Source organism: Taudactylus pleione, unplaced genomic scaffold (genome assembly GCF_031769625.1).
Source record: "Taudactylus pleione unplaced genomic scaffold, aTauple2 ptg000253l, whole genome shotgun sequence".
Lineage (NCBI taxonomy): Eukaryota > Metazoa > Chordata > Amphibia > Anura > Myobatrachidae > Taudactylus > Taudactylus pleione.
In genome coordinates this window covers 71,967-92,894 of record NW_028284655.1, presented here as the reverse complement: position 1 = coordinate 92,894, position 20,928 = coordinate 71,967, and the positions used below count along the sequence as shown (strand labels likewise).

The following is a 20,928-nucleotide window of genomic DNA, read 5'->3' as shown; positions in this document are numbered from 1 at the left end:
CGCATGCGCACGACGGAGGGAGCTCCGTCGTGCGCATGCGGGAGACCCGGACTGCGAAAGCCAAGCTGTCGCTCCGGGTCTCGCACCAAAGGGGACGTGCTGTCGATGGTGACTGACAGCACGCCCCCTTTGGTGGGCGTGCCTGCCAGACGGAGGCGTTCCCATGGGAACGCCTACCGTCTGAAGCCAGCCCCACTGACATCACTAGTGATGTCAGTGGGAGTGATTTTGGTTCTGATAGAGCCAAAATCACTCCAGGGCTTGTGGCTGGGAAACCCTACCGCAGGGTTTCCGTCACAAGTCCGATGGTCGCGATGGTCAAGACCATCGCGACCATCTTTTTGGACGCTTGTATATGCTGTGGGTGGTCACCCACAGCTATACGAGCGTCCAGGAGGACGCTCCATTTTAATGGAGGAGGGCCCTGATTCAGAGCGAGCGCTCTGGTCAGAGCGTCCGGCTCTGAATCAGGCCCTTAGAGCATTGAGGACTCCCCACATATTGGTCTCTGCCTGCTATACTAGGAACACCACAATATTTGTGGATTGGGTTTCAGTACCCAGCATTGGGATCTCATAACTAGGTGGCTCTTCTTGGGGAACACCAGCTCTCTGATTTATGTGGACCCACCCAAAGTAGTCTTCCCAGCTTCGCTTCTAATGCTGATCTTGTGGAACATAGGTGGGTGTTGGACACCACAGGGCCAATAATTCACCAATCCATTTCCATCCTAGCTGGGACCAGAGGTCAGTGGAAGCATAGTTCAATTTACCATCGCCATGTGCTCAATGACCCACCGGACCATATTTGACTTAGGGCCTGATTCAGCATGGATCGCAATTGCAACCAAGTATGCAGATCATCCGATTGTTGCGTACTGTGCAAGCATATGCACTGCGTGTGCACAGCGATTGCACTGTGATTACGGACGCACTGTGGAATCCATTGCAGAGTGAGTGACAGGCCGTGAGTGTTTGGGGGTGGTAGCAGGGGAGTGGTTGGAGAAACGCAGGCGTGCCTGTACGTTTGAACGCCGTTGCATGGTCGTGAATAAATTAGCCACAGCGATTGCCTACACAGCTTGTGTACTCACGGTGTGCGACGCAACTTGCAATTTCTGAGACAAGTCATACCTGCTGTAATTGTGTGTGAGGGGCCGATGTTCTCGCATACGCTGAACTGCAAGGTATTACATATGTGAGAAAGCAGTAGTGGGCGTCTCTTATGCTGGCTGAGCGGTGGTAGACATTAGCATATTTTCGCAGCTTCATTGTGTGCGTTTATGCAGCTGCGATCCATGCTGAATCAGACCCTTAGTTGGGAACTACTATTAGGAGATGTATGGCTCACTTTGACGCTTTTTACTAGGTTGTACATCCCCTCTGGCCGGGCCCATTCCTTACACCCATTTCCATTTTATATACCATTTTCTTCACTTTGTGTACTCAGTATTTCCCCAATATTTATCACATCTCTGTTTTGCTGCTTGTACCTGCAAATGTAAACATTCCCAGGGACAATTAATGATGTCACAACCATGGCGGTGTAAAGGTTCTGGGACAGAGGAACCTGTCTAATTACAATAAAGCAGCATACTCCTATGCTAGAACCTGAAGGGTTTGGGAAGAAGGTTGTTGTGAAGGCAGCTTTTCCATTGTACTGAGAGGGAGATCTAATCTAATAACTGCTTTTGTTATGAAGGACAGAGGTTCCCAAACGCGGTCCTCAAGGCTCCCCAACATTTCTGGTTTTAGAGATATCCATAGTTGATTACAGGTTTCTTAATTAGTACCTTAGTCAATTTGATTTTACCACCTGTGCTCACCCATGGATATCTTTATAACCTGAACTGCCTTGAGGACCGCGTTTGGGAACCTCTGGTGTAGGGGGCTGATTATTTTGCTATTTATTCTTCTATGGGATATTACTATAAATAACTGATTTGATGGGGGAACAATAATGGCGTCATGGTGTAAATAAAAACATCATGATAACAAGTGACGGTATGTAGTAAAAATATTGACGTTTACAATGTTGGCATTTATAATGTCGGTATAACAATGTAAACACTTATGATGTTGGCATTGCCAAAAGGTCGACCTTGAACATGTCGGCATGGGCAGAATGTCAACATGTGAAATGTAAATGCCAACATTCTGCACGGACCGACAGCAGAGGGTTTGGGTTAGACTTCGGGAGGGGAGGGAGTGGTGTATCTATAATTGGGGCAGGGTGTGTCGTGCACACTGGCCCCTGGGACCAGGGGTGCCCACACTGCACACCCTTCACCCATATAATTAGTATACTCACCTCTCTGGAGTCCCACATCGGGCAGCTCATCTGACTTTAATCGCCGGGAAAATGGTGCGGTGGCCATATTCCGGGTGAATTTTCACAGTAGTGATGTCCCTGGGAACAAGGGCCCTGATTCAGAGCCGGACGCACTGACCAGAGCGCTCGCTCTGAATCAGGGCCCACCTCCATAATTATGGAGCGTCCTCCTGGACGCTCGTATAGCTGTGGGTCACCACCCACAGCATATACGAGTGTGCAGGTTGATGGTCGCGATGGTCTTGACCATCGCCACTGCGAGCCGAAGCCTGCTGTTGAGTTTCTCAACCGCAAGGCCCGGAGTGATTTTGGCTCTATCAGAGCCAAAATCACTCCCACTGACATCACTAGTGATGTCAGTGGGGCCGGCTTCTGACGGTAGGCGTTCCCTTGGGAACGCCCCCATCTGGGAGGCACGCCCCCGGCACGCCCACCAAAGGGGGCGTGCTGTCAATCAACATCGACAGCACGCCCCCTTTGATCAGACACAACGAGCGAAGGAAAGTCCTTCGCTCGTCGCGTCTCGCGCATGCGCACCATCGACCCACTTGCGAGTGGGTCTGAATCAGGCCTTAGATGCGGACACCATGAGCCCGGTAGCCTGCAAATGCGCAGTAGATTCTGGCAAAAAACAAGAGTCTACTGTGCTGCCGGAGAGGAGGGGGCCCGCTCGCAGACTGCACACGGGCCCCCTCCTCTTAAAATGCCCCTGAGGGTAATCTTGTGTTTAGGCACTAGTGGGAGGGTTAGACATGCTACAGGAGGGTATATTTAGATTTACGCACTACAGGGAGGGGGGGGGAGTTGGGTATCAGGAGGGAGGAGTTAGGATTGGGCACTAGGGGAAGGGTTAGGGTTGAGCTACAGTAGGGGAGGTTAGGGTTAGCGATGCTAACCACTGGAAGTGACTCTGGATCCACCTGAAATCCTCAATAACATCACCGCTGGACCCAGATGAGGCTGGAGCTGCAGTACCAGGTTAGTCAATACTTAAATACCAGGGATGTTTTGTCGACATTATAATCATGTCAACATTTCATCAATGTCAACATAATGAATGTTGACAAAATATACTACACCCTGATCGACCATCAAATGAAGTGGGGTGGTTATTATTGTTAATTCACATAGATTAGGGTTAATATACAGTACCTTGCTCTATAATCTACTTTGAGTCTTGGGGGCCCATTTATCATTGTATATTTGCATCTTAATCCCCGAATACACCCGTTTTGAGGGGTTAACTGCAAATGTTATGTTTCCCCCAGATGTATGACAGAGGGACAGCAGCAGATACAGTAGCTCAGATATCTGCTGAAATCTCTCCATTCCCGCTGGCAGCTGTATCCCCCATGGGTTTCTATAGGGGATGCGATGTTGCCAAGTTACCAACTTCCGGAATGTGATGCATTCAGGAGATTGGCCACCGCAGCTAATGCCATCTGGAGATGGCGCTAGCCCCTGTAGCCTATGGGGTACACTTCACATAGTTAGCCAGGAGAAGGATCCCCCGTAACCCTCCCCGGTAATGGTGGCTGCGCACGTGCGGTCGGCTGGACTGCTCATGTACAGTAGCACTGGCCGCACTCCAGGCACATTGCAGGAATGAACTCCTTCTGGATCCCCTTTCCCTGCGGGGGCCGAGTGATGCATTCCGGCCATATGATCGCATCTTGCAATGTGATCATAGGCAGTAATGTCATGCCCAGGTCGCATTGCAAACGCGATCATTAATATTTGGCCCCTTTAGGGAGGGATGTACTACAGGGTGAAATGCGGTCAAAACTCTGAAAGAACAAGCAAAAAGATTATAAACTGTTTAAATGTACATAAAATAAAAACTTTAGTGATAAAAATAGAACAATAACTGATTGCTTTATATGCCTGGCCTTTGGTACTGTATCTGTATTTAATTCCCACTGAGTAGATGAAGTGCCACTTTATTGTGAGCTCCCTATATAATCCAGATATAATGTATAGCCTTCTATTTTCTACATGTAGTTCCTCGGAATCATGAGATTTAGGTTGTGGTCGGAGTTGATATTTTTGCACAGATTGTAACCACTAATGTTTCAAAGGATTAGTTACAATGTGTAATACGATCTATTGCTTCCCATTACATCCTATCGTTTCCAACATTTGCAACAGTCCTGATCTTGGCGGGCTTTTTGAACGTTTGAACGACTATTATCTAAGCCAATCATGATGAAGGGCGACTTTAACTCATCAAATGGCAGCGCAGCACCGTGCATAAATAGAGTTGTAGCGGGCTGTTCACTATTCAGTTCATCGAGTCTTTCTTGTGTAGAACTATACCGTTTGAAGTATGGCCAGGACCAAGCAGACAGCCCGCAAGTCTACTGGAGGGAAAGCTCCCCGCAAGCAGCTGTGTACCTGCACATTCCTGCTGCTCCCTTCGACAACGGCAGATGTTCACAGAGCTGCACTACTGTCCTTTACAGAACCACCCACACGTTCTTTACAGTTATGGCTGTACGTCTCCGCACTACTAAAATACCTACATAATAGAATACCTAAAAAAGGCTCTTCCAGCAAATCGGCCTAGATTACTCGTATTGGTAATTTTTTTTTAATGCCATGAATCAGCTCTTTAGAGACGTAGTGGGTGGCTCTGAAAAGAGCCTTTGTGTTGCGGGGATGAGAGTGTAGTAGTACAATCACTTGCTCTTAGCTGCCTTGTGGCTCTCGGTCTTCTTGGGCAGCAGCACGGCCTGGATGTTGGGCAGGACTCCTCCCTGGGCGATGGTCACGCCACCCAGCAATTTGTTTAGCTCTTCGTCGTTGCGCACAGCCAACTGTAAGTGGCGGGGGATGATGCGAGTCTTCTTGTTGTCGCGGGCGGCGTTTCCGGCAAGTTCCAGGATCTCAGCCGTCAGATACTCGAGCACTGCGGCCAGATACACCGGGGCTCCGGCTCCTACACGCTCAGCATAGTTTCCCTTCCTCAGCAGACGGTGAACACGACCAACCGGGAACTGGAGACCGGCCCGAGATGAGCGAGTCTTTGCCTTAGCCCGGGTCTTGCCGCCTTGTTTCCCTCTTCCAGACATGGTCAACACCCAGAAATAATACTACAGACAACCCGATAGAACTAATAACGAAACACTATTATGAGTTTGCAAACTCCTTGTTATATATACACTGTTAAGTGATCCATTACTTGCGCTGTGATTGGTCTGCTTATACAGCGACCAATGCAGTACAAGTTCATGTACTGACCAATCAGCAAATGAGAGTTGGGTGTTTGAAACCCCTTAACATCACACGACTTGGCTACCCAATAGGGCAGTCAGCAGGAGTAAAGCCTCATTTGCATGGGCTGCCTATAAATAGAGCAGGTACGGGGATGCCAGAAAAAATACATTTTCATTTCAATCTGGTAAAGACAGTGCTAGTGACAATGCCTGATCCAGCCAAATCTGCTCCGGCGCCTAAGAAAGGCTCTAAGAAAGCGGTGACCAAGACCCAGAAGAAAGATGGGAAGAAGCGTAGGAAGACCAGGAAGGAGAGTTACGCCATTTATGTCTACAAGGTGTTGAAGCAGGTGCACCCTGATACCGGCATCTCCTCCAAGGCTATGGGCATCATGAACTCCTTTGTGAATGATATCTTTGAGCGCATTGCAGGGGAAGCTTCCCGCCTGGCTCATTACAACAAGCGCTCTACCATCACCTCCCGGGAGATCCAGACTGCCGTACGCCTGCTACTGCCGGGAGAGTTAGCCAAGCACGCCGTGTCCGAGGGCACCAAGGCCGTCACCAAGTACACCAGCGCCAAATAATCTTTCCTTCGTCCCATATTAGACACAAAGGCTCTTCTAAGAGCCACCCATCTATTTCCTAATCGGGCTGTAACTATGGTTCTGCTTGGCAGAATCACCATAACCTAGGCTGAGCTCTTAGTAATACATGAGTAAAAACGAGTAACTGATGGTGAGGGGCTTAAACAACACTCTAGAATAACCATGAATATAAAACCTTTACAATTACATATATGGTAATTGTATCTGTCGCAAATAGAAATGTATGCACAGATGCGGCGCTGGTAATAATATAAGGTGACTGCTTCGCTTGTAGTACACTACAGCACTGTTTTAACTTGGATCCCAGCAACATTCGTACTCACAGGACACTTTGATTTGGTGGCATCGTGCCTGTGAGACCGGCGGCTAGAGATATAATGCAGCACAAATCTGACCAACAATATAATACCTGATTTATCCTGAAAAACATTAATTTACCAACTATTTATAAGTAAAGTAAAATAACTACTGATGTGCCGGCCAACACATGCTACCTATTGAGACACTGTATGACTGTTTATTGGATGTGAAATTAAATAGTAAGATAAGAACTAATTGTTAAAATAAACTTAAATTAAGTACATAAAAGTCGTTTATGTACATATCCTCCAAGATTGCAGTCTCGGTAAAGCGCTACGGAATATGTGTGCGCTATTTAAAGAACTGGTAATAAATAAAGATTAAAGTACTATAGATCAGAGCTATCTATGTGTGAAAAAAGGAACAAAAAAAATCCTTCAAGTGCTATTTAATACAGCCCCTTGTTTGATAAAAAAAATCTGTATAAAAGAAACAGCACATTTTCCACAACTTACTGGATCATAGGAAGAACTAAATTGATAAAGACTTACAATTATAATCTGATCTTGAGTTCTTTTCTTTTTACTGGAAACGGTCTTAGGCAGCGGAACTGTAGGAATCTTCTGCTGATTTTCAAAGACTGCAAATGTAAAGTATTCATGTGTATCTTAGAAAGAGCTACATATTACTGAATTTGAAATATTATTCACAGTAAAAAAGAACTTGCAACTATATCCATTAGAGACAGTCTCAGGCAGCTAAATTGAAAGCATATCACAGTTACCCTGCGGCTGATTTTTCAGGGCCTGCAGTTGAATGGTAAATAGTAGTCTCATGTGGAAAATAATGTTGTGTCTTTAGGAAAGAAAGGGAGGGCTTCACATGACCCCTCCTATCAAAGATGTAAGTCACCCATCAGGTCCGCCTTTCCTCCTAATAAAGGGCAGCTGACTGACTTACCGCTTATTGTTTCTCCTTGCAGCTCATCACGAATCTGTAGGACATGTCTGGCAGAGGTAAAGGCGGTAAGGGGCTCGGAAAAGGAGGCGCCAAGCGGCACAGGAAGGTGCTGCGGGATAACATCCAGGGTATCACCAAGCCCGCCATCCGTCGCCTGGCCCGGAGAGGGGGCGTAAAGCGTATCTCCGCCCTCATCTATGAGGAGACCCGTGGGGTGTTGAAAGTTTTCCTGGAGAATGTTATCCGAGACGCCGTCACCTACACCGAGCACGCCAAGAGGAAAACCGTCACCGCTATGGATGTGGTCTATGCTCTGAAACGCCAGGGACGCACACTGTATGGCTTCGGGGGCTGAATACTCATACCCATCTAATCCCATCTCCCACACAAAGGTTCTTTTAAGGGCCACCCATCTCTTCTATGACAGGGCTATAATAATAACGCACTGCTATTCACTATAAAGCTTGGCGTGAAAGCCTCACTCTCCCTACTCTACACACCAAATCAGTGCACATGCTGGTGAAAGTGTTGCTCTTTTCATTAGATTACATTTTCCTGAGGTGCCTTCATGTTTGATCCACTCTGTAATGTGTTCCTAAAATGACACGCAACAGTGTGGGGGCGAACTAGTTCTAAACTGACGGATAGTGTCATCCTGACTACAGAGGAAAAACGGCAAAAAATTTTACTATAGAAAACCCTTTTTTTCCCCTCTCTAAAGGCACTTAAACCCTTTGCCTGCCTGAGGAGGGTTTCTGCTCTGTTTTGTGACAGAATAATAGCCTATTTCATACAATTATCACAGCATTAGGATTCACTCTCCTATTTGTCTCAAAATATTTGTCAGACTGCAGAGAGCATTACACTGGGTCAGGGCAATAAACGTTTGTTTTCTATGGCTGCAGAATTAGATCATGTAGATGGAAAAGGCATGTTTGCAGGCTGCAACTGAATGAACAGGAGATTCTTTGTGGTTTAGGATCAGGTAACATTGTAGCACTGCACTGAGAGTTTGTTACATTTGATAGTTACGATGTAGGCTGAGCCAGACTGGAATTAAACACTACAGAAAAAGAGGGCAACAGAGGGCAGCTTAATAAAGGAGTTAGATAATGGTATTCAGAGAGTTCTTTAACCAGCCTTAAAAACATATCATTGATAAAACTGCCATAATACTGGCTGAGTTTAAGCTCGGTGTTTCCACTGACTGACTGCTGACGTGTAAGCCACGTAAGTTTTCATATTTCACTGTATCTAATGACTCAATAACCTTCCACAGGGGGCCCCTTACAGGCCACGTCGTGTGCCTACAGCTCTGCCGAGACAGTGTGGGTGGCTCTGAAAAGAGCCTTTGGGATGATAACAAGGAAGCGAGGCTGCTGCGGCGCCTCTTCCATTACTTCTTTGCTGCAGATTTCTTGGGCTTAGCTGCCTTCTTGGCCGGGCTTTTTGCGGCCTTGGGCTTCGCTGCTTTCTTGGCCGGACTTTTTGTAGCTTTGGGCTTCGCTGCCTTCTTAGCTGGACTCTTCGCCGCCTTTTTAGGCTTCACGGCTTTAGGCTTCTTTGGGCTTTTAGCAGCAGGAGCCGCTTTTGTTGGTTTCTTGACCTTCTTGGGGCTTTTAGCTGCACTCGGAGCTTTCTTGGGCTTCTTCGGGGATTTGGCCACTTTCTTTGCAGCAGGTTTCTTGGGCTTCAGAGACTTCTGGGCGGCCTTCTTGCTGTCTACCAGTTTCTTATTGAGCTTGAAGGAGCCGGAAGCGCCGGTGCCTTTCACCTGGGTGAGGGTTCCTTTGGTGACCAGACCTTTCACAGCCAGTTTGATGCGGCCGTTATTCTTGTCGACATCGTAGCCTCCGGCAGCCAGAGCCTTCTTCAGGGCGGCAAGAGAAACCCCACTGCGCTCTTGGGAGGCGGCCACGGCTTTTACGATCAGCTCCGAGACGCTGGGACCTGAAGATTTGAGGCTTTTCTTGGCTCCTCCTGCAGCTTTCTTTGGCTGCTTTTTCTTCTTGGCTGCGCCCTCTGCTGGAGGGACGGTGGCGGCTGGTGCAGTTTCTGCCATGTTAAAGTAATTTGTAATTGGACTTGCCCAACAAACTTTTGGCGTAAAATAGGGTATTAAAGTGGGCACAGGCACCAATTAATACATTTGAATAAGTAGCTGTAGCTGTGCAAGTGTTAAATAGCCTTGGGCTACAAATTTGACACTTGCAATCCACAGACGGGTCACTTACATATGAACCACTTGCGATTGGATTTGTAAAACAAGGTTTTGGCCATGAAAAAGGGTGGTAAAGTGGCCACAATAACCAATTTATATATTTGAATAAGTAGCTGTACTTATGCAAAGGCTAAAAAGCCTTGGGCAACAAATTTGACACTTGGAATCCACAGAAAGGGGTTACTTCCATATGACCCACTTGCAATTGGCCTTTCCCAACAAGGTTTTGGGCATGACATTTTGTGGTAAAGTGGGCATAGGGACGGGATTTTCAATATTTGAGTAAGTAGCTCTAGTTGTGCAAAGGCTAAATAGCCTTGGGCTACAAATTTGACACTTCGAATCCACAGAAAGGGGTCGCTCACATATGACCCACTTCCAATTGGCCTTGCCCAACAAGGTTTTGCGCATGAAATATGGGATTAAATTGGGCACAGGCACCAATTAAAACATTTGAAAAAGTAGTTGTGCAGGGGTTAAAGAGCCTTGGGCAACAAATTTGACACTTGGAATCCACATAGGGGTGTCAAATACATATGAGCCACTTGCAATTGGCCTTGCCCAACAAGGTTTTGGCCATGAAATATGGCATTAAATTGGGCACAGGCACCAATTAATACACTTGAATAAGTAGTTGTGCAAGGGTTAAAGAGCCTTGGGCAAAAAATTTGACACTTGGAATCCACATAAGGGTGTGTCAAATACATATGAGCCACTTGCAATTGGCCTTGCCCAACAAGGTTTTGGCCATGAAAAAGGGTGGTAAAGTGGGCACAATCACCAATTTATATATTTGAATAAGTAGCTGTAGTTGTGCAAGGGTTAAATAGCCTTGGGCTACAAATTTGACACTTGCAATCCACAGACCGGTCACTTACATATGAACCACTTGCGATTGGCTTTGTAAAACAAGGTTTTGGCCATGAAAAAGGGTGGTAAAATGGGCACAATCACCAATTTATATATTTGAATAAGTAGCTGTACTTGTGCAAAGGCTAAAAAGCCTTGGGCAACAAATTTGACACTTGGAATCCACAGAAAGGGGTTACTTCCATATGACCCACTTGCAATTGGCCTTTCCCAACAAGGTTTTGGGCACGACATTTTGTGGTAAAGTGGGCATAGGGACGGGATTTTCAATATTTGAGTAAGTAGCTCTAGTTGTGCAAAGGCTAAATAGCCTTGGGCTACAAATTTGACACTTCAAATCCACAGAAAGGGGTCGCTCACATATGACCCACTTCCAATTGGCCTTGCCCAACAAGGTTTTGCGCATGAAATATGGCATTAAATTGGGCACAGGCACCAATTAATACATTTGAATAAGTAGTTGTGCAGGGGTTAAAGAGCCTTGGGCAACAAATTTGACACTTGGAATCCACATAGGGGTTTCAAATACATATGAGCCACTTGCAATTGGCCTTGCCCAACAAGGTTTTGGGCATGAAATATGGCATTAAATTGGGCACAGGCACCAATTAATACATTTGAATAAGTAGTTGTGCAAGGGTTAAAGAGCCTTGGGCAACAAATTTGACAATTTGAATCCACAAAGAAGTGTCACTTTCATATGACCCACTTTTAATTGGCCTTGCCCAACAAGCCTTTGTGCATGAAAAAGGGTGGTAAATTGGGCACAGGTACCAGATTTTCTATATTTGAATAAGTAGCTGTAGTTGTGCAATGTTTAACTAGCCTTGGGCAACAAATTTGACACTTGCAATCCACAGAGAGGGTTCACTTACATATGACCCACTTGAAATTGGACTTGCCCAACAATGTTTTGGGCATGAAACAGGTGGTAAAGTGGGCACAGGGACCAGATTTTCTATATTTGAAGAAGCAGCTGTACTTGTGCAAGGGTTAACTAGCTTTGGACATTTGAATTAGTAGATGTAGTTGTGCAAAGGCTAAAAAGCATTGGGCAACAAATTTGACACTTGGAATCCACATAGGGGTTTCACTTACATATGGCTCACTTGCAATTGACCTTACCCAACAAGGTTTAGGGCATGAAATAGGGCATTAAATTGGGCACAGGCACCCATTAATACATTTGAATAAGTAGCTGTAATTGTGCAAGGGTTAAAAAGCCTTGGACAACAAATTTGACACTTGGAATCCACAGAGCGGGGTCACTTACATATGACTCTCTTGCAATTGGCCTTGCCCAACAATGTTTCGGGCATGAAACAGGTGGTAAAGTTGGCATAGGGACAAGATTTTCAATATTTGAATAAGTAGCTGTAGTTGTGCAAGGGTTAAATAGCCTTGGGCAACAAATTTGACATTTTGAATCCACAAAGAAGTGTCACTTTTATATGACCCACTTGCAATTGGACTAGCCCAACAGGCTTTTGGGCATGAAATTGGGTGGTAAATTGGGCACAGGGACCAGATATTCTATATTTGAATATGTAGCTGTAGATGTGCAAGGGTTAACACATCATTTGGGAAACAAATTTGAAACTTGGAATCCACAGAGGGGGGTAACATACAAATGACCCACTTGCAATTAGCCTTGCCCAACAAGGTTTTGGCCATGAAAAAGGGTGGTAAATTGGGCACAATCACCAATTTATATATATTTGAATAAGTAGCTGTAGTTGTGCAAGGGTTAAAGAGCATTCGGCAAAAAAAAATGATACTTGGAATCCACAGAGGTGGGTCAGGTACATATCACCCACTTGCAATTGGCTTTGCTTAACAAGCTTTTGGGCATGAAATTGGGTCGTAAATTGGGCACATGGACCAGATATTCTATATTTGTATAAGCCGCTGTACTTGTGCAAGGGTTAACTAGCATTTGGCAACAAATTTGACACTTGGAATCCACAGAAAAGTGTCACTTACATATGAGCCATTTGCAATTGGTGTTGCCCAACAAGGTTTAGTTCATGAAATAGGACATGAAATTGGGCACAGGGACCAATTAAAACATTTGAATAAGTAGTTGTGAAAGGGTTAAAGATTCTTTGTCCAAAACTTTGACACTTGGAATCCACAGACGGGTGTCAATTACATATGACCCCCTTGCAATTGGCCTTCACCAACAAGTTTTCTGGCATGAAATGGGGCATTAAAGTGGGCACATGGACCAATCCATACATTTGATTAAGTAGTTGTGAAAGGGTTAAAGAGCCTTGGCCAACAAATTTGACACTTGGAATCCACAGTGCGGGTCACTTAGATATGACACACTTGTACTGTAATTTGCCTTGCCCGACAAGCTTTTGGGCATGAAATTGGGTGGAACCAGATTTTCAATATTTGAATAAGTTGCTGTACTTGTGCAAGGGTTAACTAGCCATAAGCAACAAATTTGACACTTAGAATCCACAGAAAGGTGTCACTTCCATGTAGCCCACTTGCAATTGGCCTTGCCCAACAAGGTTTTGGGCATGAAATAGGGCATTAAATTGGGCACAGGCACCAATTAATACAGTTGAATAAGTAGTTGTGCAAGGGTTAAAGAGCCTTGGGCAAAAAATTTGACACTTGGAATCCACATAAGGGTGTGTCAAATACATATGAGCCACTTGCAATTGGCCTTGCCCAACAAGGTTTTGGCCATGAAAAAGGGTGGTAAAGTGGGCACAATCACCAATTTATATATTTGAATAAGTAGCTGTAGTTGTGCAAGGGTTAAATAGCCTTGGGCAACAAATTTGACACTTGCAATCCACAGACCGGTCACTTACATATGAACCACTTGCGATTGGCTTTGTAAAACAAGGTTTTGGCCATGAAAAAGGGTGGTAAAGTGGGCACAATCACCAATTTATATATTTGAATAAGTAGCTGTACTTGTGCAAAGGCTAAAAAGCCTTGGGCAACAAATTTGACACTTGGAATCCACAGAAAGGGGTTACTTCCATATGACCCACTTGCAATTGGCCTTTCCCAACAAGGTTTTGGGCACGACATTTTGTGGTAAAGTGGGCATAGGGACGGGATTTTCAATATTTGAGTAAGTAGCTCTAGTTGTGCAAAGGCTAAATAGCCTTGGGCTACAAATTTGACACTTCGAATCCACAGAAAGGGGTCGTTCACATATGACCCACTTCCAATTGGCCTTGCCCAACAAGGTTTTGCGCATGAAATATGGCATTAAATTGGGCACAGGCACCAATTAAAACATTTGAAAAAGTAGTTGTGCAGGGGTTAAAGAGCCTTGGGCAACAAATTTGACACTTGGAATCCACATAGGGGTTTCAAATACATATGAGCCACTTGCAATTGGCCTTGCCCAACAAGGTTTTGGGCATGAAATATGGCATTAAATTGGGCACAGGCACCAATTAATACATTTGAATAAGTAGTTGTGCAAGGGTTAAAGAGCCTTGGGCAACAAATTTGACACTTGGAATCCACATAGGGGTGTCAAATACATATGAGCCACTTGCAATTGGCCTTGCCCAACAAGGTTTTGGCCATGAAAAAGGGTGGTAAAGTGGGCACAATCACCAATTTATATATTTGAATAAGTAGCTGTAGTTGTGCGAGGGTTAACTAGCCTTCGGCAAAAAATTTTGACTCTTGGAATCAAGAGGTGTGTCAGTTACATATGACTCACTTGCAATTGGCCTTGCTCAACAAGCTTTTGGGCATGAAATTTGGTGGTAAATTGGTCATAGGGACTAGATTTTCAATATTTGAATAAGGAGCTGTACTTGTGCAAGGGTTAACTAGCGTTGGGCAACAAATTTCACATTTGGAATCCACAGAAAGGGGTCACTTCCATATCACCCACTTGAAAATGGTTTTTCCCAACAAGGTTTTGGGCATTAAATTGGGCAGATGCACCAATAAATAAATTTCAATAAGTAGCTGTAGTTATGCAAGGGTTAACTAGCCTTGTACAACAAATTTGACCCATGAAATCCACAGAGGGTGGGTCACATACATATGACCCACTTGAAATTGGCCTTGCCCAACAATGTTTCGGGCATGAAATATGGACAAGATTTTCAATATTTGAATAAGTAGCTGTAGTTGTGCACACGCTAAAGAGCCTTGGGCAACAGATTTGACAATTTGAATCCACAAAGAAGTGTCACTTTCATATGACCCACTTTTAATTGGCCTTGCCCAACAAGCCTTTGTGCATGAAAAAGGGTGGTAAATTGGGCACAGGTACCAGATTTTCTATATTTGAATAAGTAGCTGTAGTTGTGCAATGTTTAACTAGCCTTGGGCAACAAATTTGACACTTGCAATCCACAGACCGGTCACTTACATATGAACCACTTGCGATTGGCTTTGTAAAACAAGGTTTTGGCCATGAAAAAGGGTGGTAAAGTGGGCACAATCACCAATTTATATATTTGAATAAGTAGCTGTACTTGTGCAAAGGCTAAAAAGCCTTGGGCAACAAATTTGACACTTGGAATCCACAGAAAGGGGTTACTTCCATATGACCCACTTGCAATTGGCCTTTCCCAACAAGGTTTTGGGCACGACATTTTGTGGTAAAGTGGGCATAGGGACGGGATTTTCAATGTTTGAGTAAGTAGCTCTAGTTGTGCAAAGGCTAAATAGCCTTGGGCTACAAATTTGACACTTCGAATCCACAGAAAGGGGTCGCTCACATATGACCCACTTCCAATTGGCCTTGCCCAACAAGGTTTTGCGCATGAAATATGGCATTAAATTGGGCACAGGCACCAATTAAAACATTTGAAAAAGTAGTTGTGCAGGGGTTAAAGAGCCTTGGGCAACAAATTTGACACTTGGAATCCACATAGGGGTTTCAAATACATATGAGCCACTTGCAATTGGCCTTGCCCAACAAGGTTTTGGGCATGAAATATGGCATTAAATTGGGCACAGGCACCAATTAATACATTTGAATAAGTAGTTGTGCAAGGGTTAAAGAGCCTTGGGCAACAAATTTGACACTTGGAATCCACATAGGGGTTTCAAATACATATGAGCCACTTGCAATTGGCCTTGCCCAACAAGGTTTTGGGCATGAAATATGGCATTAAATTGGGCACAGGCACCAATTAATACATTTGAATAAGTAGTTGTGCAAGGGTTAAAGAGCCTTGGGCAACAAATTTGACAATTTGAATCCACAAAGAAGTGTCACTTTCATATGACCCACTTTTAATTGGCCTTGCCCAACAAGCCTTTGTGCATGAAAAAGGGTGGTAAATTGGGCACAGGTACCAGATTTTCTATATTTGAATAAGTAGCTGTAGTTGTGCAATGTTTATCTAGCCTTGGGCAACAAATTTGACACTTGCAATCCACAGAGAGGGTTCACTTACATATGACCCACTTGAAATTGGACTTGCCCAACAATGTTTTGGGCATGAAACAGGTGGTAAAGTGGGCACAGGGACCAGATTTTCTATATTTGAAGAAGCAGCTGTACTTGTGCAAGGGTTAACTAGCTTTGGACATTTGAATTAGTAGATGTAGTTGTGCAAAGGCTAAAAAGCATTGGGCAACAAATTTGACACTTGGAATCCACATAGGGGTTTCACTTACATATGGCTCACTTGCAATTGACCTTACCCAACAAGGTTTAGGGCATGAAATAGGGCATTAAATTGGGCACAGGCACCCATTAATACATTTGAATAAGTAGCTGTAATTGTGCAAGGGTTAAAAAGCCTTGGACAACAAATTTGACACTTGGAATCCACAGAGCGGGGTCACTTACATATGACTCTCTTGCAATTGGCCTTGCCCAACAATGTTTCGGGCATGAAACAGGTGGTAAAGTTGGCATAGGGACAAGATTTTCAATATTTGAATAAGTAGCTGTAGTTGTGCAAGGGTTAAATAGCCTTGGGCAACAAATTTGACATTTTGAATCCACAAAGAAGTGTCACTTTTATATGACCCACTTGCAATTGGACTAGCCCAACAGGCTTTTGGGCATGAAATTGGGTGGTAAATTGGGCACAGGGACCAGATATTCTATATTTGAATATGTAGCTGTAGATGTGCAAGGGTTAACACATCATTTGGGAAACAAATTTGAAACTTGGAATCCACAGAGGGGGGTAACATACAAATGACCCACTTGCAATTAGCCTTGCCCAACAAGGTTTTGGCCATGAAAAAGGGTGGTAAATTGGGCACAATCACCAATTTATATATATTTGAATAAGTAGCTGTAGTTGTGCAAGGGTTAAAGAGCATTCGGCAAAAAAAAATGATACTTGGAATCCACAGAGGTGGGTCAGGTACATATCACCCACTTGCAATTGGCCTTGCTTAACAAGCTTTTGGGCATGAAATTGGGTCGTAAATTGGGCACATGGACCAGATATTCTATATTTGTATAAGCCGCTGTACTTGTGCAAGGGTTAACTAGCATTTGGCAACAAATTTGACACTTGGAATCCACAGAAAAGTGTCACTTACATATGAGCCATTTGCAATTGGCGTTGCCCAACAAGGTTTAGTTCATGAAATAGGACATGAAATTGGGCACAGGGACCAATTAAAACATTTGAATAAGTAGTTGTGAAAGGGTTAAAGATTCTTTGTCCAAAACTTTGACACTTGGAATCCACAGACGGGTGTCAATTACATATGACCCCCTTGCAATTGGCCTTCACCAACAAGTTTTCTGGCATGAAATGGGGCATTAAAGTGGGCACAGGGACCAATCCATACATTTGATTAAGTAGTTGTGAAAGGGTTAAAGAGCCTTGGCCAACAAATTTGACACTTGGAATCCACAGTGCGGGTCACTTAGATATGACACACTTGTACTGTAATTTGCCTTGCCCGACAAGCTTTTGGGCATGAAATTGGGTGGAACCAGATTTTCAATATTTGAATAAGTTGCTGTACTTGTGCAAGGGTTAACTAGCCATAAGCAACAAATTTGACACTTAGAATCCACAGAAAGGTGTCACTTCCATGTAGCCCACTTGCAATTGGCCTTGCCCAACAAGGTTTTGGGCATGAAATAGGGCATTAAATTGGGCACAGGCACCAATTAATACAGTTGAATAAGTAGTTGTGCAAGGGTTAAAGAGCCTTGGGCAAAAAATTTGACACTTGGAATCCACATAACGGTGTGTCAAATACATATGAGCCACTTGCAATTGGCCTTGCCCAACAAGGTTTTGGTCATGAAAAAGGGTGGTAAAGTGGGCACAATCACCAATTTATATATTTGAATAAGTAGCTGTAGTTGTGCAAGGGTTAAATAGCCTTGGGCAACAAATTTGACACTTGCAATCCACAGACCGGTCACTTACATATGAACCACTTGCGATTGGCTTTGTAAAACAAGGTTTTGGCCATGAAAAAGGGTGGTAAAGTGGGCACAATCACCAATTTATATATTTGAATAAGTAGCTGTACTTGTGCGAAGGCTAAAAAGCCTTGGGCAACAAATTTGACACTTGGAATCCACAGAAAGGGGTTACTTCCATATGACCCACTTGCAATTGGCCTTTCCCAACAAGGTTTTGGGCACGACATTTTGTGGTAAAGTGGGCATAGGGACGGGATTTTCAATATTTGAGTAAGTAGCTCTAGTTGTGCGAAGGCTAAATAGCCTTGGGCTACAAATTTGACACTTCGAATCCACAGAAAGGGGTCGCTCACATATGACCCACTTCCAATTGGCCTTGCCCAACAAGGTTTTGCGCATGAAATATGGCATTAAATTGGGCACAGGCACCAATTAAAACATTTGAAAAAGTAGTTGTGCAGGGGTTAAAGAGCCTTGGGCAACAAATTTGACACTTGGAATCCACATAGGGGTTTCAAATACATATGAGCCACTTGCAATTGGCCTTGCCCAACAAGGTTTTGGGCATGAAATATGGCATTAAATTGGGCACAGGCACCAATTAATACATTTGAATAAGTAGTTGTGCAAGGGTTAAAGAGCCTTGGGCAACAAATTTGACACTTGGAATCCACATAGGGGTTTCAAATACATATGAGCCACTTGCAATTGGCCTTGCCCAACAAGGTTTTGGGCATGAAATATGGCATTAAATTGGGCACAGGCACCAATTAATACATTTGAATAAGTAGTTGTGCAAGGGTTAAAGAGCCTTGGGCAACAAATTTGACAATTTGAATCCACAAAGAAGTGTCACTTTCATATGACCCACTTTTAATTGGCCTTGCCCAACAAGCCTTTGTGCATGAAAAAGGGTGGTAAATTGGGCACAGGTACCAGATTTTCTATATTTGAATAAGTAGCTGTAGTTGTGCAATGTTTAACTAGCCTTGGGCAACAAATTTGACACTTGCAATCCACATAGGGGTTTCACTTACATATGGCTCACTTGCAATTGACCTTACCCAACAAGGTTTAGGGCATGAAATAGGGCATTAAATTGGGCACAGGCACCCATTAATACATTTGAATAAGTAGCTGTAATTGTGCAAGGGTTAAAAAGCCTTGGACAACAAATTTGACACTTGGAATCCACAGAGCGGGGTCACTTACATATGACTCTCTTGAAATTGGCCTTGCCCAACAATGTTTCGGGCATGAAACAGGTGGTAAAGTTGGCATAGGGACAAGATTTTCAATATTTGAATAAGTAGCTGTAGTTGTGCAAGGGTTAAATAGCCTTGGGCAACAAATTTGACATTTTGAATCCACAAAGAAGTGTCACTTTTATATGACCCACTTGCAATTGGACTAGCCCAACAGGCTTTTGGGCATGAAATTGGGTGGTAAATTGGGCACAGGGACCAGATATTCTATATTTGAATATGTAGCTGTAGATGTGCAAGGGTTAACACATCATTTGGGAAACAAATTTGAAACTTGGAATCCACAGAGGGGGGTAATATACAAATGACCCACTTGCAATTAGCCTTGCCCAACAAGGTTTTGGCCATGAAAAAGGGTGGTAAATTGGGCACAATCACCAATTTATATATATTTGAATAAGTAGCTGTAGTTGTGCAAGGGTTAAAGAGCATTCGGCAAAAAAAAATGATACTTGGAATCCACAGAGGTGGGTCAGGTACATATCACCCACTTGCAATTGGCCTTGCTTAACAAGCTTTTGGGCATGAAATTGGGTCGTAAATTGGGCACATGGACCAGATATTCTATATTTGTATAAGCCGCTGTACTTGTGCAAGGGTTAACTAGCATTTGGCAACAAATTTGACACTTGGAATCCACAGAAAAGTGTCACTTACATATGAGCCATTTGCAATTGGCGTTGCCCAACAAGGTTTAGTTCATGAAATAGGACATGAAATTGGGCACAGGGACCAATTAAAACATTTGAATAAGTAGTTGTGAAAGGGTTAAAGATTCTTTGTCCAAAACTTTGACACTTGGAATCCACAGACGGGTGTCAATTACATATGACCCCCTTGCAATTGGCCTTCACCAACAAGTTTTCTGGCATGAAATGGGGCATTAAAGTGGGCACAGGGACCAATCCATACATTTGATTAAGTAGTTGTGAAAGGGTTAAAGAGCCTTGGCCAACAAATTTGACACTTGGAATCCACAGTGCGGGTCACTTAGATATGACACACTTGTACTGTAATTTGCCTTGCCCGACAAGCTTTTGGGCATGAAATTGGGTGGAACCAGATTTTCAATATTTGAATAAGTTGCTGTACTTGTGCAAGGGTTAACTAGCCATAAGCAACAAATTTGACACTTAGAATCCACAGAAAGGTGTCACTTCCATGTAGCCCACTTGCAATTGGCCTTGCCCAACAAGGTTTTGGGCATGAAATAGGGCATTAAATTGGGCACAGGCACCAATTAATACAGTTGAATAAATAGCTGTAGTTGTGCAAGGGTTAAAGAGACTTGGACAACAAATTTGACACTTGCAATCCACAAAGGGGGGGTCACTTACATATGAACCACTTGAAATTGGCCTTGCAAAACAAGGTTTTGGCCATGAAAAAGGGTGGTAAAGTGGGCACAATCACCAATTTATATATTTGAATAAGTCGCTGTAGTTGTGCAAAGGCTAAAAAGCCTTGGGCAACAAATTTGACACTTGGAATCCACAGAAAGGGGTCACTTCCATATGATCCACTTGCAATTGGCCTTTCACAACAAGGTTTTGGGCATGACAATTTGTGGTAAAGTGGGCATAGGGACCTAATTTTCTATATTTGAATAAGTAGCTGTAGTTGTGCAAGGTTTAACTATCCTTGGGCAACAAATTTGACACATGGAATCCACAGAGGGGGGACATACATATGAACCACTTTGGAATTGGCCTTGCCCAACAAGGTTTTGGGCATGACATAGGGCATTAAAGTGGGTACACTCACCAATTAATACATTTGAATAAGCTGTACTTCTGCA

The 20,928-nt window shown here is 43.9% G+C and overlaps 4 protein-coding genes across 4 annotated transcripts; 2 read left to right on the top strand and 2 right to left on the bottom strand.

Annotated features, from left to right (window-relative positions):
- Nucleotides 1-4,956: 4,956 nt before the first annotated feature.
- Nucleotides 4,957-5,438, bottom strand: LOC148515081 (histone H2A type 1-like). Its single transcript, XM_088480296.1, has one exon. The coding sequence runs from the start codon at nt 5,400-5,402 to the stop codon at nt 5,010-5,012; it is 393 nt and encodes a 130-aa protein (XP_088336422.1). The 5' UTR covers nt 5,403-5,438; the 3' UTR covers nt 4,957-5,009.
- Nucleotides 5,439-5,730: 292 nt separating this feature from the next.
- LOC148515080 (histone H2B 1.1-like) lies at nt 5,731-6,156 on the top strand. Its single transcript, XM_088480297.1, has one exon. The coding sequence runs from the start codon at nt 5,753-5,755 to the stop codon at nt 6,131-6,133; it is 381 nt and encodes a 126-aa protein (XP_088336423.1). The 5' UTR covers nt 5,731-5,752; the 3' UTR covers nt 6,134-6,156.
- Nucleotides 6,157-7,457: 1,301 nt separating this feature from the next.
- On the top strand, nt 7,458-7,769 carry LOC148515079 (histone H4-like). The gene has a single exon (XM_088480403.1). The coding sequence runs from the start codon at nt 7,458-7,460 to the stop codon at nt 7,767-7,769; it is 312 nt and encodes a 103-aa protein (XP_088336529.1).
- A 1,041-nt stretch (nt 7,770-8,810) lies between these two features.
- On the bottom strand, nt 8,811-9,476 carry LOC148515078 (histone H1.01-like). Its single transcript, XM_088480295.1, has one exon. It carries the CDS (start codon nt 9,474-9,476, stop codon nt 8,811-8,813), a length of 666 nt encoding a protein of 221 aa, XP_088336421.1.
- Nucleotides 9,477-20,928: the final 11,452 nt, after the last annotated feature.